Source organism: Drosophila pseudoobscura, chromosome 2 (genome assembly GCF_009870125.1).
Source record: "Drosophila pseudoobscura strain MV-25-SWS-2005 chromosome 2, UCI_Dpse_MV25, whole genome shotgun sequence".
Lineage (NCBI taxonomy): Eukaryota > Metazoa > Arthropoda > Insecta > Diptera > Drosophilidae > Drosophila > Drosophila pseudoobscura.
In genome coordinates, this window is record NC_046679.1 from 13,701,903 (window position 1) to 13,715,873 (window position 13,971).

The 13,971-nt window shown below is 48.3% G+C and overlaps 5 protein-coding genes across 7 annotated transcripts; all 5 read left to right on the forward strand.

Moving 5' to 3' along the window:
* Positions 1 to 2,163: 2,163 nt before the first annotated feature.
* Positions 2,164 to 3,555, forward strand: LOC4801617 (uncharacterized). The gene has a single exon (XM_001358642.4). It carries the CDS (start codon positions 2,264 to 2,266, stop codon positions 3,140 to 3,142), a length of 879 nt encoding a protein of 292 aa, XP_001358679.4. The 5' UTR covers positions 2,164 to 2,263; the 3' UTR covers positions 3,143 to 3,555.
* A 1,915-nt stretch (positions 3,556 to 5,470) lies between these two features.
* Positions 5,471 to 7,093, forward strand: LOC4801618 (serine protease gd). The gene is made up of 3 exons (XM_001358643.4): positions 5,471 to 5,743; positions 5,801 to 5,972; positions 6,039 to 7,093. Exons 1-3 carry the CDS (start codon positions 5,531 to 5,533, stop codon positions 7,001 to 7,003), a joined length of 1,350 nt encoding a protein of 449 aa, XP_001358680.2. The 5' UTR covers positions 5,471 to 5,530; the 3' UTR covers positions 7,004 to 7,093.
* A 438-nt stretch (positions 7,094 to 7,531) lies between these two features.
* On the forward strand, positions 7,532 to 9,480 carry Sp212 (Serine-peptidase 212). Of its 3 annotated transcripts, XM_015181842.2 has the most exons (5): positions 7,582 to 7,665; positions 7,715 to 7,865; positions 7,938 to 8,106; positions 8,175 to 8,946; positions 9,005 to 9,480. In XM_015181842.2, the coding sequence occupies exons 2-5, from the start codon at positions 7,812 to 7,814 to the stop codon at positions 9,411 to 9,413; spliced, it is 1,404 nt and encodes a 467-aa protein (XP_015037328.2). In that variant the 5' UTR covers positions 7,582 to 7,665; positions 7,715 to 7,811; the 3' UTR covers positions 9,414 to 9,480. The 3 variants fall into 3 exon arrangements, with proteins under 3 accessions (XP_015037329.1, XP_015037328.2, XP_002137437.2); XM_015181843.2 differs by lacking the exon at positions 7,715 to 7,865 and having other exon boundaries at positions 7,532 to 7,665; XM_002137401.3 differs by having other exon boundaries at positions 7,587 to 7,865.
* Positions 9,481 to 10,290: 810 nt separating this feature from the next.
* LOC6897278 (uncharacterized) lies at positions 10,291 to 11,380 on the forward strand. Its single transcript, XM_002137402.3, has one exon. The coding sequence runs from the start codon at positions 10,315 to 10,317 to the stop codon at positions 11,287 to 11,289; it is 975 nt and encodes a 324-aa protein (XP_002137438.2). The 5' UTR covers positions 10,291 to 10,314; the 3' UTR covers positions 11,290 to 11,380.
* Positions 11,381 to 11,636: 256 nt separating this feature from the next.
* Positions 11,637 to 13,853, forward strand: LOC6897279 (transmembrane protease serine 9). The gene is made up of 4 exons (XM_002137403.3): positions 11,637 to 11,936; positions 12,178 to 12,343; positions 12,411 to 13,143; positions 13,210 to 13,853. The coding sequence occupies exons 1-4, from the start codon at positions 11,727 to 11,729 to the stop codon at positions 13,625 to 13,627; spliced, it is 1,527 nt and encodes a 508-aa protein (XP_002137439.1). The 5' UTR covers positions 11,637 to 11,726; the 3' UTR covers positions 13,628 to 13,853.
* Positions 13,854 to 13,971: the final 118 nt, after the last annotated feature.

A 13,971-nucleotide genomic window follows, 5' to 3' on the forward strand; every position in this document is an offset into this window, starting at 1 on the left:
TTGTTCTTCGAGGCCTTTTCGAGCTACAGCTACAATGGTTTTTCATGTAGACTTCTCTGAATCTCAGGTAGAAGGCCGTTGAAAATAAACACAAAGTGTTGTGGCATTCACCTTTTGAGGCAAGTTTTGCGAAATTGCTGCCCGCAATGATAATCTCTTTGGCAGCATTGAACTTCACTTAGATCATGTTCTGCTGAATAGCGGGTATCCCCTAGTCTTAACAGCATCTAAACCACTCTCAGATTTTCCAAGCCACAGTTTGGTTTATTTTTTCCTTTTGATGTTGGGGGGCAGCTCTCCATTTGTCGAATGCTTAAAGCCATTTGAAAATGATTGGCTTTTATGTCAATAAGCGTCTCGGTTGCCCTCACTTGTTTCTGTGCCATTTTTCCTGTTTTTAGTCCCGCTTTTTGCCATGGCTTTTTTTTGTACTCTCAAGTTTTTCATTCTTCTGCTTTCTGTGTTCGCGATATTTTCTGAGAGTCTTTCGACTGTGTCGTTATTTAAGTGCCCCAATAAAATACAATAAATATACTCATAAATTCTTATACATTTATATCATGTGTACATATATAAATAAGTACATCAGCGTTTTTGTGTAGCTTGCAGCCAGAGGAAAACAAAAAGTTGTCGCGTTTTAATAGACCAAAAAAGAGAAGAGCCAATATTTTTGATACCCCCCAGCTTCTGGTCACTTAAAGTTTTTATTTTCCCGAAAAGGGAGCTTAAAATTTCACTTTGATATCTCGATGGCGGGCCTGGCAGAGCAGCTGCCAGAGCCCTGATGCCATAAATCTTCGAGGCCGCATCCTGCCACATGCGTGGAGAGGAGCCTTGGAATTAAATTAAAACGTGTGCCTCTGCTGCTCCAATTTTCACACCGCAACACAGTTCGGAGGTAGAGAGTTTTTCCAAATCAAATTTGCAATAAGTTGTTAAACATCGAGGCGTAAAAAAAGCATTCGTCACTCATTTTTTGTGTGTGCATAAATCTAAATTCAAACCTTTTTCGGGTTGCGTTTTGTTGCTTTTGCGCTGCCAAGTGGCACGCACAATTGATTTATGAAAATTTATTGCACACACGCCGAAGACCCAACGCACACACCCAAAACCATCCACACTCTCACACACAGACACGAGTTTTCCGTTTGATTAGTGCAGGCGCCCTGCGATAGGCAACAATTTCGTTGGCGAAATTAAAGTCTGCCACGGCAGCGGCAATAAAATCAAAGCCATAAAAGCTAATGAGCCCGAAAACTCGTCGTCGTTGTTGTCACAGCCATCTCCGCCCTCCAGCACTCCCTTTCGTCCACACAACAGAATATCTAATACATGTACATATGTATGTATACATATATACATATGCTCGTATCTACGAGCGCCTGCACTCTTTCATCAAATCAAACACGAAACAATCTTGGCCCTCCCCCACAGTACTAATAAAGTGCAAGGATATAAGTATTATACGTTTACGTGTATGTCTTGCCAAACTTGAGACTTAAATAATGGTTGAAAAAGGCCAAGAATAAGAAATTTAAATTGAGAAATTAAAATTTTCCCCCTTTTCATTCGAATGTTTTAAGGTGGTTAAGTCTCCAAGTAATGGGTATCCTATAGTCAATACATCAGATTCTCGGTTCTTACTTGTTTCAGCTCGGTTTAGACCATAAAATGATGGCGATCGACGGCTACCTACGACAGGGAATGTCATAAAATTTACGCAAATTGTTGTTTTTCCCGATTCCGATGCCCGATGTCGACGTAGATGCCTGATGCTTGCTTACCGTTATTGCCTGTGAGTGTGCATAAATCGAGCCAAAATACAAACAGAAAATATATTTATGGGAAGATCCGAAGAAGGCCAGGCAAGGGATTTATGCACTGATAATAAAATGGAATTGTTGCCCATACACTGAGAGATTTAGGACTGAACAACGGGCCCCGAAATACACAAAAATTACCTATATACAAATTGCTAAAAGTCCTCTGTAGCACCCCCAAATATGACCCATATGTGGATAAACTTGTTAATAGTCAAAATAATTAATGAAAGTATCTTTGGGGTGCTTCTATTACATTCCACCTCAATCTGTGAAAATACCCTCTTGAAGTTTTGCTCGGTGTACACCTGCCTTAAAGTAGACTGACACTTGTAGAACACATAAGTAGAACTAAACTCAAACAAAATCCCACCGTCGAGCTAGACACATATCGTAAACATTTGATCCCACAAAATTACAAATAGAAATTCCAAGTGGCCGAAATGGAAACCCACCATAAAGACTCCTCGAAGCAAACAATGGGCAGCTCATTCTTTAACGACCTGTGGCCCCAGCTGTTGGAAGAGAATAAGTGCCACATTGAGAGCAAGTCAGCTGCCTTTTTTGAGCCCCGCCAACCCTTCAATGAACTGCACTTCCACTCCTACCTGGCGGATGCGGGGTATCCTGACTACGAGTCGCCCCACGAGATGCGCTGCTGCGAAGCTGCCAAGAGACAGGAAGCCGCCGAGGAGGAGGCAGAACTGGCGGCCAATGCAGAGACCGAGGGAAGGCAGGACGCTGTCAATGCCGATTTCAAGCCACGCGGCTCCCAGGCCATCCGGCCCGTGGACAAGATGGTGAACCATCTGCGGGAGGCGCAGGAGCGCCGTCAGAAACTGGCCTACGCGTTCGCCAACCGCAAGTATCCGTGGACCATGCAGACGCCCAAGCACGAGCTGAACTTCGAGATGACTTCCGAGCAGAAAACTTGTTTCGTGCTGCCCATGGAGAGGAAAATCCTCGATGAAATTCACGACCACGAGTGCAAGCTGATGATCATCGATGTGGGCAAGGATGTGGAATTGAAAGATTGCCACCGCTGGATAAAGTTCCGGCCGTATATTCAAATGTTGGCGGTGGTGCGGACCAGTCAGATGGAGCGGTGTCTCCAGCTGCTGGGTGTGTTCCACACCCTGGTGGTGGAGGAGAGCGCCGAGAACAGCTGGCACGATGAACTGCATGCCTCGCTGTACTCCGGACTGAAGCAGGCCAAGAGACTGCACATCCTCAAGGCTTGTGGCGAGCCTTTCCTGTTCATGTTTTCGCGGTTCCGTGGGATTTGTACCTGCGATACCTATGCCGTGCTCCGCCGCCTCTAGAGCTACACACAAACGCACTCGTGGAGGCGATTCTTGGTTTCCTAATTTGAATCGACTCTGATTTGAAGTGCCCCGGTTTCCTGGCAGCGTTCGCTCCAATTAGGCGTCCCACATCGAGTGCAATCGGACGCACTTCCGCCCCCCAGCCAGAGCCAGAGCCGGAGCCGGAAGCACTTCACACCTCAATGTTGCCGGGAATGTGCCAGCCAGCCGTCGAGTGGTGTCAAAATGCCTCCGTCAAACTGCCAAAGCCGGGTGCCCGGGTGCGATTTATAATTTTATTTGCCAACAAAAAAGCAGCGAACATTTCGCGCCAAATCTCAACAAATTATTACAAAGCTTTACCAACTTGGAACTGATTATAAAAGTTGCGAACAACAAGAGGCCAAACTGGGAAACCCTGCCAGTGAAAATTGAGTTTAAGAGTGTAGGGACGAGGATGATGTGGGGGACTCGGATCGAAGGCGCTTTTCCTCTTGGCCTTACTTTTTTGTTTCGCTGGCAAAAGTTTCGGGCGAGTGCGTTGTCGCTACTTACAGAAGTACACAGGCATCATTTTCAATAGACATTCGCATAAACCACCTTGCATTATGTTATTAAAAGTTGCCCCAGTCGCAGTCCTGCCTTATAAGAGCCCCAAGTTTTCTTCTAAAAAGTATTTGCAAACTAGAGATGGGCACAGGACAAAAATTTTATAAGAGGACTCTTTTCGTGCGGTCTCGGGCCTAAGGTTAGAGCGCAAAAGGACCCGAAGGTCACAAAACGTACCATGCAATGCAATACAGCATATTCTACTTATAATTTATATCTTTGCTGCTCCTTTATTTGAATTTTGCTGCCTACTAAGTTTCCGTACACTTAACGTAATTTCCAGAAATGGTTTTCGGTTCTTTAGAAACCACCAGACCAGCCCAGAGTTTATAATGTACTTTTCAGTCACTTTAATATTATCTTCAATGCATTTGGTTCACAATATTGTACACTGAATACTACACATTCACAGTGACTTTTCAGCACCATTAAGTTCTGAATGTTGTATGTAGAATAAATTCTGAGAAATTTGGGTATGCTTCTACGCTCGATGGACCGCAATTTATCAAGAATTTACGTGCACAAATTATTTGGCAGTCATTTCATATTTGCGCACACAAAATGTAAACATGTATATATGTGTAAGTAATACATACTTTGTGTTACATGTGGCGGTATGTAGTACATTCTATTGAATAAAATTACAGCATTTGAAAACTTTTCTGGTAGGAGTTTTGACACTACCGTCTAAATTTCATCAAAAGCTGATTATTTAATAATTATGGAAATTTCCACGGGCTCTAAAATTTGTTTCGCGTTTTTTTCGCTTTGGTTTTAGGGTTTTTGGATTTTCCATTTAATAATGAAGTGCATTTTATAGAGCTCATATCTGACCGCCAAATAATTTCTGCACATAAATTCAGGCGGTCCATCATCGGATTTCTTGGCCCGTATATCGAACATTTACCATTCTAGGAAATCCGAATAAATTTGGAGAATTCTGTCAATTTTTTGGGAATGAAAAGCTATTATAAAAATCGAAATCCCATAATTAAAACCACGATTACTATTTTACCCAACTGTTATGTTTTTCTTCTTCTTACTAGACAGTGTAAGATTTTCGAATGAAGTTGGCGATTGAAAACCATTTTATTTCTCGAATTCTGATTTTATGGCTTCTCCTGGCTGTAATTGGCTCCCGTCACTGCAATTATCCCGATTTCCATTAGTTTATCCCAATACCTAAGTTTGTCACTGCAATATGCAATGATTTTGACTGTCCGGCTTGCTTAAAATATCAACGGGCTTACAATATGGCTTCGTGAATCGGCTGGACCGGATCTCATATTGGAGGCCTCCATTATGGATGCGCATCTATAATGGAACCCATTTAAACTGCAAACACCCTGTTCCGGAGATCGGAGAGTGAATATAGGAGACGAATGGCGACCAACTCTGACGTATTCACAAAGCGTGACCAATTTCGATTTCGAAACAGAGGGGAAACAAGTTCTGAAACCAGTGTTCTCAATCATATGAATTTGCTCAGTCCAAAGCTTTCCTGATAAGCTGATTGAATAAGAATATATAAATAAGTTGACCCCCGCTGGTATTTGAGCATTTGAGTAGGAGCACTGGGCAAAGCCCGCTGCCTAGCGGGCCAGCGGCGGGAAGTTCTACAACCTCCAGAGAGCTAAGAATCGCTGGAGAGAGATGAATATGATTCTCTATCTGATGGACCTGATGGAGAGTGCATTGAAGCTCGTTCAAGCGTTAGTCGCGATAGTCGTTTTGTAAATGCAGCCAACAGATTCAGAGTTAGTACGCGCTGTACCGTAATCAACATCGGTTCTCGTAATGGCCATAGCACCGGTGCTCCTGCTTTTTGTTTGTCTTGGGCTGTGTCTGGGAACGGCCTTGGCACAGACGGTGCCGTCCCACAATTGCGGCGACCTGTTCACCTATATGCGTCGAGGGGATGGTTCAATAATAGGTGTTTTCACACCCCTTCAGGACGGCCTCACAAGTCTCGATTGGAGCGTTGTGTTCACGGCGCACGGCTCTAGTCAGGTAAGCAGATGACTAAATTCCATTATCAATATCAACCCATATCATTCCATTCTGTAGGCGCATACTGTGAGCAGCATGGGCGGGTATCCCGACAAGCAGCAAGCATTCGAAAAGATGCGAAGTGGAGGTAGGGGGCAGGCCTTTGTGAGCTTCCAGAACTACGGCAACGAGCTGCCCAAGCTGATCAAGGTGGAGCTCAATGGTCACGTCTATTGCAGTGCCTCAGATTGTAAGTAGGATTTATGGGGTTTTCTCCACACATGTGCTGATCCGTTTCTTTTCTCCGTCGCCACAGATGATGCCCCCTCCAGTACAATGACACGCGGATGGAAGGCGTCTGTCACGGGCAGTAGACCAAGTGTTCCTGTGACGATGCCCCCGCACTTCACTTATAGCTCGCGAGCACCTACCAGCACTGGCAGCAATCCCTTCCTTAATAGAGCCAGAACGGGAACGCAGGCTTCAGTTGCCCCACGAACTGATCCGGACTTTGCGGAGTGCGGCGTGGAAGGTTTTGCGGCTGCCCAGGCCGGAGGGGAGGTCATTACCAGAGGTCGATTCCCCTGGCTGGGTGCCCTCTACGAAGACAACGGACCAACGCTGAAGTACAGCTGCGTGGTGTCGTTGGTGTCTAAGCGTACGGTGATCACGGCGGCTCACTGCATCCACGGAAAGAAAGCCCTGGATCTTTGGGTCTATGTGGGACGTCATGATCGTAACACGCATCCCGAGAGCGGAGCCACACTGATCCGTGCTTCGAGTACGCGCACGCCATCACAGTACGACGGGAACCCAGTGCCCGACTCGGACGTGGGTCTCGTGGTGCTCGACACCGAGGTTGTATACACAAACTACGTGCGACCCATCTGCCTGTGGACATCGCGCATGGGACTGCCAGCCAATGAGGGTGACATGGGGGCCGTGGCCGGCTGGGGCCTAGACGAAAATGCCGTCGAGACGCGTTACCCCAAGGCCGTAAATGTCCGCGTAGTGACCCGGGAGCAGTGCCTAAGTGACATGAAGCGTGCGGAGGACTTCATCACTCCGAACACTCTATGCGCCGGCAACAGCAATGCCCACGGACCCTGCCTGGGCGACTCTGGTGGTGGTCTGATGATCATGCGCAACGGTCGCTGGACACTCAGGGCCATCGTCGCTCTGGCGCCGCGGAAGGGATTGATCTGCGATCTGAGGAAATATGTTATATACTGTGACGTTGCCAAGCACCTTACGTGGATCGAAAGCAACATAGTGCAATAGAACAGGACTGGAGTGAGTGATGAGTGAGAGATGAGTGAGAGAATACTCGTAGATAAGAGATTAATGCGAAATAAACAAGTCTCAATCGAATTCGAAGTGTAGTTAGATCTGTTGAGTGGACATTTGAAATATTTTTCGCTCGTGCGAAAAACAATACTCAGACGTTATTTGTTTGCATAGCAATTCCCGCGTATATTATGCGGGGGGGGGTTTTCACTCAAGAGCAGACGATCTGAATGGTGTGGCTGGTAAGGGTACCAGGGGTCTATGGGACTGATTACGCGGGGATGCAAATGGTACTAAAAGACTTGAATCCTTAAAGTTTTGCATGAATTTTTGGTTCCACATAATCGCATTTGTTCTACTTATAGCGATATTTTTGTTTTGGAAACCTAAAAATATAAATATGTTAATCTGAATCGCGGGTATCATGTAGTCGGATTGCGCGACTGGGGCGCTTGTTGTGTGTCTTATTGGCTCTGCACGATGCGGAATTTCCAGTTTACTCAGTGACTCAACAACCCGTACCGAGAGCGGTAGCGGGAGATGGTGCTGAGAATGAGCCCGAAGCTGGGGCTGTTTTATTTATCCATCGACGCTTGTCGCGTGCGCAGTGGGGAAAACGGATCCAAGTCGAACTGAAGTCGATATATTCTGGAAAGGTATGGGGCTGAAATTAGCCATAATTGTGTCGTTAATAGCGTTGGCCAGGTGTCAGCTTCTGCCGGAGAACGCGTGCTCCGACTACTTCCAGTACGTGAACGATGGCTTCGAAGGCCTCCAGGGGGAGGTGACCCTCCCGAGCGTGATGCGGGGCCGCAACCGCATCGACGTCCGTCTCACCCAGCGGGGGGATCAAGATGTATGGTGGATTGCTATAGCCCTCTCCAGCTGAAACACCGACTGATTGCTTTGCCTCCTTCGCATTCCACAGCCCTCTTCCGTTGGCACTCTGCGGCCCTATCCAGATGAGGAGGCTGCCCGCTCGACTGGTGGAACCGCGAAATTTCGGATTAGTCTCCGGCCGGACCCCTCCACCGGTCTACTGCCCAAGCTGTCTCGCCTCTCCTACAACGATCTTCTGCTTTGTTCGGCCACCGAATGTGAGTATTCAGCGCAGTGGTGGTTGGATCAGACAGAACGAGTATGACTCACGTTCATTGCTTTTTAGATGGGCCCCCCAACAGCTTCTTCAATCGCTTCTACGAGATTCACGTCAGTGTACAGTCGCACCGTCCGCTGCGGCCGCTTGATCCCTCGTCTGTGTTTGGTCTGTTCCCCAGGGAACAGTCTGGGTTGGAGGTGAATACCCTATTCTACGGCACGCCCACCCAAACTTCGTTTCCCTCCTGGACATCTGTATCGTCCGGAGGCGCTGTGTCTCCCGACTGGCCACAAACATGGCAGACTCAAGCTCCTGCACCTGCACCTGCACGTGCTCCACCACAACGTCCACGAGCCACTCCAGCACCTCCTGCAACGACTGTTTTCTGGCAGCCACCAGTACCACCACAAGTAACCACCACCGCCAGAGCTCCATCGCCGACCCGCGCCCCCAATCGATTCAATCCCCAGCCCGCCTCGACGCCGGTTGAGTGTGGTCGCGAGGGCAGGCTCTCGCCCTTCATACACCGCGGAAAGGAGTTCCCGCGTGGGCAGTATCCCTGGCTATCGGCGATCTACCACAAGGAGTCCCTGTCCCTGGCCTTCAAGTGCGGCGGCTCCCTGATCTCGGCCAGCATGGTGATCACGGCCGCCCACTGCGTGTACAAGATGCAGGAGGACCGCGTGCTGATTGGAGTGGGCCGCTACGATCTGGACGACTACAACGAGGACGGGGCCGAGATGCATGATGTGAGGCGATTGCTGTGGCATCCAGAGTTCTCCACACGAGTGGTCTCCGATGCAGACATTGCTCTGGTCACCATGCAGCGGCCCGTAACGTATGTTCATTGAGATATTCTTTCGATTTGATCTCTGATATCTTATTCCCTCTTCCAGATTTAATGACATCATTGGCCCGATCTGCTTGTGGACAGAGAAGGAGAGTGAAACGGTCACCAAATCCGGCTTCATAGCGGGCTGGGGCACGGACGAGTTTGGCAACTCCAAGACCCAATATCCGCGGGTTGTCGAGGCCGAGATAGCCAGTGCCACGGACTGCATCAGCACCTGGAAGGCGTCGGCCGTCACCGAGCGCACGCTGTGCGCCGGCAACCGGGACGGTTCCGGGCCATGCCTTGGTGACTCGGGCGGAGGCCTGATGATCCGGCGGGATACCCACTGGGTGCTGCGCGGTATAGTCTCGCTGGGCGAACGTGGAACCTCCGGACGGTGCCAGCTCAGCCAGTATGTGCTCTACTGCGACCTGTCCAAGCATCTCACTTGGATCAACGAGAACCTAAGTTAAACCTGCAAAGAAGCGCGAGTTTTTGTATACCATAGATTAATAAACCCTAAGACATAACACAAGCCAATATTTTGGATGTTCTCTGGCCCGCACGTACCTCTGGTCAAACCCGTTTACCGAGTCGCATAAGCTTCTTTTCGCTGTCAGACAGATTATTTGTGTTTGGGAATATTAAGTATTAAGTAATCCAATCAGCTGGCAGAACGAGTTTTCGATCCGTCCCTTACTCTCCCACTGTTTATGCGGCACGGTTGTTCAGTGTTCAGCGGCACTAAGCACTGGGTAAACTAATCCATCCATCCGTAGTCGCACTTGCCATCATGCAGTGGAGTGACTCGGTGCTACTTCTCATCGTTCTATGGACACTATCCAACAGACTGCCGGAACGTGTCTTTGCAGATGATTTTTTAAATACTTCACCAACGTATTTCTCGATGAAGATCACTGAGACCATTGTAAGAGTGATTGAGGGAATATTCCTTTACCAACGCAACGCTCAAGGTGCACACAGGCACCAGTGGTGGAGGTGACACAGTATGACATTACTAATATCCTGGCAGAGAATGGAACCTGGAAGCTGCAGTTGGAACTCGTGCTCATGCGGGACTAGACAGAAAAGTATTTTCATCGTTTGACTAATCTACTAAGGGATACGATGGCTCTGAACTAACTCAGACGTTATCTTGAAAAAAATATGTATGCAAAAAATTGTTCATCCTCTTTGAATGTGTTGTAGGGTTGCTATTATCTGAATATTTATCTTTTGACCACGTGCTGTCTTGCACTGTCCATTGATATACTGCAGTTGATCAAATATTTGAGAAAGAGTGATGTATGCTTTGAAGTAATCGATCTATATAAGAACTGGGCAAACTAAACCTCTGGCCAGACTGTTGGAGCGATGAAGTGGAGCAGTTCGTTGCTTTGGCTGGCCGCTCTCTGTGCCAGCTATGGCGGCATCTGCGGCAGGGATCCGCATGGTGATCAATGGCAGGATATGTCTGAGTTGGGAAGACAAGTAGAGGAGATCATCCGCAGTGAGATGAGCAGTGGTGCTACTTCCGAAGAGGTCTTGAACAACCTGCACACCTCTTCCAATGAGGTTATCCAACGGGCTGGTTTCGTGGCCATAAATCTGGCTAATAAGGTGCAAATTGCCATCACAGAGTTGATTGCCAGCTTTGTTGAGAGTGTAGGCAATGCATTGGGTGAATTGCAGTCCTTTCTCCAAAAGGAGCGCAATACATACAGGAGCCAGGCTTTGCAGGATGCAACGGGGATGCTAACCCAACTGAATGCTGTCATCCTCGACCTGGAGGCTAGCCTGGAGAGAATCAATGGGCAGCAGGCGAACAACGATCAGTGGGAGCTGCAGACAGCGGAAGAGTGGAAGCTCTGGGCCGCAGTCCTAGTGTCAAATGTGAGGCAATCTACCGAGGGTGCGGGTACGGACATCTCTAAGGCCAAGAACATCACCCAGGGTCTCAACACACGCTACGGCCTCCGGCTGCACGCCTGCCAAGAGGGATTCATCTGGGCCCATACTCGATTTAACCTTGAATTGCAGGAGACACTTGAGATCGCTCAAAACTCAACCGATGTCTTGATCCAAGCAACGGTGAATTGTCAAGTTGTTGGGGACGAGTGCCGCAATGCCGTAAGAAAAGCTCTCAATGGTATCATAGAGGTGCCTGTGCAGCTTGACAGATTTCGGGATAAGGCCGAACATTTACTGGTTGTAATTGGGGAGAGTAATCAGTGCTTGTCGGAAACATTAGAGGAATACGCCGGGCAGAGACTCAAAGTGGAGAGTCAGCTGCAGGACATCATCGAACAGTACGGGAATACAGTCTCCCCAGAGACAGTAAAAGAATGAGTTGGACAGTTAATTAGTAGACTTCTTTCTTCTTTAATATTAAACAAATACTAGGTTAAGAGCAGCAAATAAATATCCCATATCAACGAAAGGCAAGCCTTTTAAAGGTTTCCCAAAATTGGAGTATTTCCCAAACCTACCTCCCGCAGATCTCGATGAATAAAATGTATCACTGGAAAATCGTAAAGGAATTCCACGCGCTTGCATAATTCCCATCTACAATGCGGTTCCAACTCAGACCCCGACTCAGAGTAGAGAGTAATAGATTGTAGCTTTGAGTATTTGTACTCAAAGTACACCTAGAAAAGTGGGGCTCTCTTAGATCGTTGGAGATGAAATAGGCACAGATCATTTGCTAGCCAGCGTTCACTGAGTGAGGTTCGATTGTGGTCGAGTAGATCGCAGAGTAAGACAAATAAGTATCGATTGCAGCTGAAATGGAGAAGCTCCTGCTAGTCTCTGGAATTATCATGACGATGTGCCTCGGCCCGAGCCTTGCACAGCTGCCGGCGAATGGCTGCTCGCAGTTCTTCGAGTACCAGGGATATAACAGACAGTACATTGGCCTGGTCACAGTGCGTCACAATCCTATGGTGAACAATCACACGCTCTTCCTGGAGTTCTCGCAGTCCGGATTCTATAACTGGGTAGGATGTCATCCCTGATCTCGGGTTTAGCCCCAACTTTATTTAGTGGCATTTACTTCTATTCTTCTCATTCTCTTATCATTTAATGCGTTTGCGGTTGTGTTTTCCCCCTTCCATTGGCACTTAATATTGGCTTTGCAAAAACAAAGCAATGTCAATACTGATCATCTATATGTAGCGATCGTTGTAAACAAGATCCGAAAGAGAGCGAAATCATGATATTCTCTTTCTCTTCATTTAGGAATTCGTGGGCAACGTTGCCATAGTGACTGATGAGGAGACGGTCAAGACTAATCTCCGTCTGGGCTGGCCGATCCAGTATCGTGTGGACTTTCCCATTCCCAGCCAGCCGCCCAAGGTCACCAGCATCAGGGTGGACGATGTGGAGCTCTGTGGTAATAATCAATGTGAGTAAGGATCTACCTGTGATGCTAGGGAAGTGATTCTTATACGGAAAGTAAATGGCTCTTTCAGATCCTCCACCGAGAACAGCCATACGGCTGTCGCACACAGTCACCACCTCAATCTCCCCGCTGTCTTCTTCTATTGGGCGCAGCACGGTTCGTGCTGCAGATGCAGTCCAGCAAGTCCGGCCCCAGCTACGGCCCTCAGTTCGTCCACCCATCCGAACCCCATCTCCAGTACGACCTTCATCTCCAGTACTTCCTGCAATTGAACCTCAGAGTGGTTTCAACTACGAAGAATTCTGGGCCCGCGAACAGAACAGCACTCAGCGGCCGACCGTTAATCGTGGACAGGACAGGGTCAGCCCGCAGACCATAACACAGAGTGCACCCGCGAATAGTTGGACCAGGACTCCTCCGCAAACCTCCTCCAACAACATTGTTTGCGGACGTGAGAGGACCGTGACCACGCCGTTGATCTTTCAGGGCACGCGATTGGAGCGCGGGCAGCTGCCCTGGCTGGTGGGACTCTTTGAGCGGCGCGAGAGTAACGGCCCTATCTTTTTCTGCGGAGGCACTCTTATATCCGCCTCCACTGTGCTGACGGCGGCTCACTGTTTCCGGCAGCCAAACCGTGATCTGCCGGCCAGTCGCACGGCCATCTCTCTGGGGCGCAGCAGTCTGGACATTTTAACAGATGGTGAGTTCCGAGGAGCCTCCCAGCTGCTGATCCACGAGAACTACCAGATCAAGCAGTACACAGAGGCGGATCTGGCGCTGGTCAGGCTGGATGAGCCCGTCAGGTGAGTTCACCTTTTGGTAAATTCTACTCAGAGATTCCACTGATCCACTAACAAACCTTCTTACAGCTTCAGCGACTACATCGTACCCATTTGTCTTTGGAGCACGAGCAACCGCATGGATCTGCCGGAGGGAGTCAGGTCTTATGTGGCAGGCTGGGGTGCGGATGGGGAGGGCAACGGAAACACGGACGTAGCCAAGGTGACTGACCTCAGCATTGTGTCCGACTCGAACTGCACCCTAGAGCTGCCCCATATCCTCGTCCAGCCGAGCACCCTGTGCGCCAAGAAGGTGGGTGCCGGTCCCTGTGGCAGTGATGGCGGTGGCCCTCTGATGCTGAGGGAGGACGATGTCTGGCTACTGCGTGGCGTCATCTCCGGCGGCATAAGGAATACTAAGGAGAACACCTGCGACGTGTCCAAGCCTTCCGTTTTCACGGACGTGGCCAAGCACATCGACTGGGTGCGCAGGAACATGTGGAACTGATCCGAAAAGAACTGAAATCTAAGCCAAATTATTACTCTTTCCTGCCTTTTGTGAATGCAATGACAATTAACTGAGAAGTGACAAATTGTTGGAAGACCCAAGCAGAACCGTAGCTTGATTTATTGAATTTAAACTGGCATCTACGCAACGGGTAATTCAAGTCTAGCAACCATTAATCATAAAGTGAAATAAAGAAACAAAACCACGAAATGTTTGTACACTTCAACCCTCTGTTTGCTGGTAAATTTCATAGGGAATTCATATAAAGGCATATTTTTGGGAGCTACAGTTTCTGGGAACTGTTCTGGCTCGATTCTTTTATAGGTAGTGGCATCTATAGGAAG

Coding starts and splice junctions, on each gene's coding strand:
- LOC4801617 (XM_001358642.4), top strand. CDS start 2,264: ATGGAAACCCACCATAAAGACTCCTCGAAGCAAACAATGGGCAGCTCA.
- LOC4801618 (XM_001358643.4), top strand. CDS start 5,531: ATGGCCATAGCACCGGTGCTCCTGCTTTTTGTTTGTCTTGGGCTGTGT. Junction 5,744..5,800: donor CGGCGCACGGCTCTAGTCAG/GTAAGCAGATGA, acceptor TCCATTCTGTAG/GCGCATACTGTGAGCAGCAT. Junction 5,973..6,038: donor CTATTGCAGTGCCTCAGATT/GTAAGTAGGATT, acceptor CCGTCGCCACAG/ATGATGCCCCCTCCAGTACA.
- Sp212 (XM_002137401.3), top strand. CDS start 7,668: ATGGGGCTGAAATTAGCCATAATTGTGTCGTTAATAGCGTTGGCCAGG. Junction 8,107..8,174: donor GCTTTGTTCGGCCACCGAAT/GTGAGTATTCAG, acceptor ATTGCTTTTTAG/ATGGGCCCCCCAACAGCTTC. Junction 8,947..9,004: donor ACCATGCAGCGGCCCGTAAC/GTATGTTCATTG, acceptor TCCCTCTTCCAG/ATTTAATGACATCATTGGCC.
- LOC6897278 (XM_002137402.3), top strand. CDS start 10,315: ATGAAGTGGAGCAGTTCGTTGCTTTGGCTGGCCGCTCTCTGTGCCAGC.
- LOC6897279 (XM_002137403.3), top strand. CDS start 11,727: ATGGAGAAGCTCCTGCTAGTCTCTGGAATTATCATGACGATGTGCCTC. Junction 11,937..12,177: donor AGTCCGGATTCTATAACTGG/GTAGGATGTCAT, acceptor CTCTTCATTTAG/GAATTCGTGGGCAACGTTGC. Junction 13,144..13,209: donor AGGCTGGATGAGCCCGTCAG/GTGAGTTCACCT, acceptor ACCTTCTTACAG/CTTCAGCGACTACATCGTAC.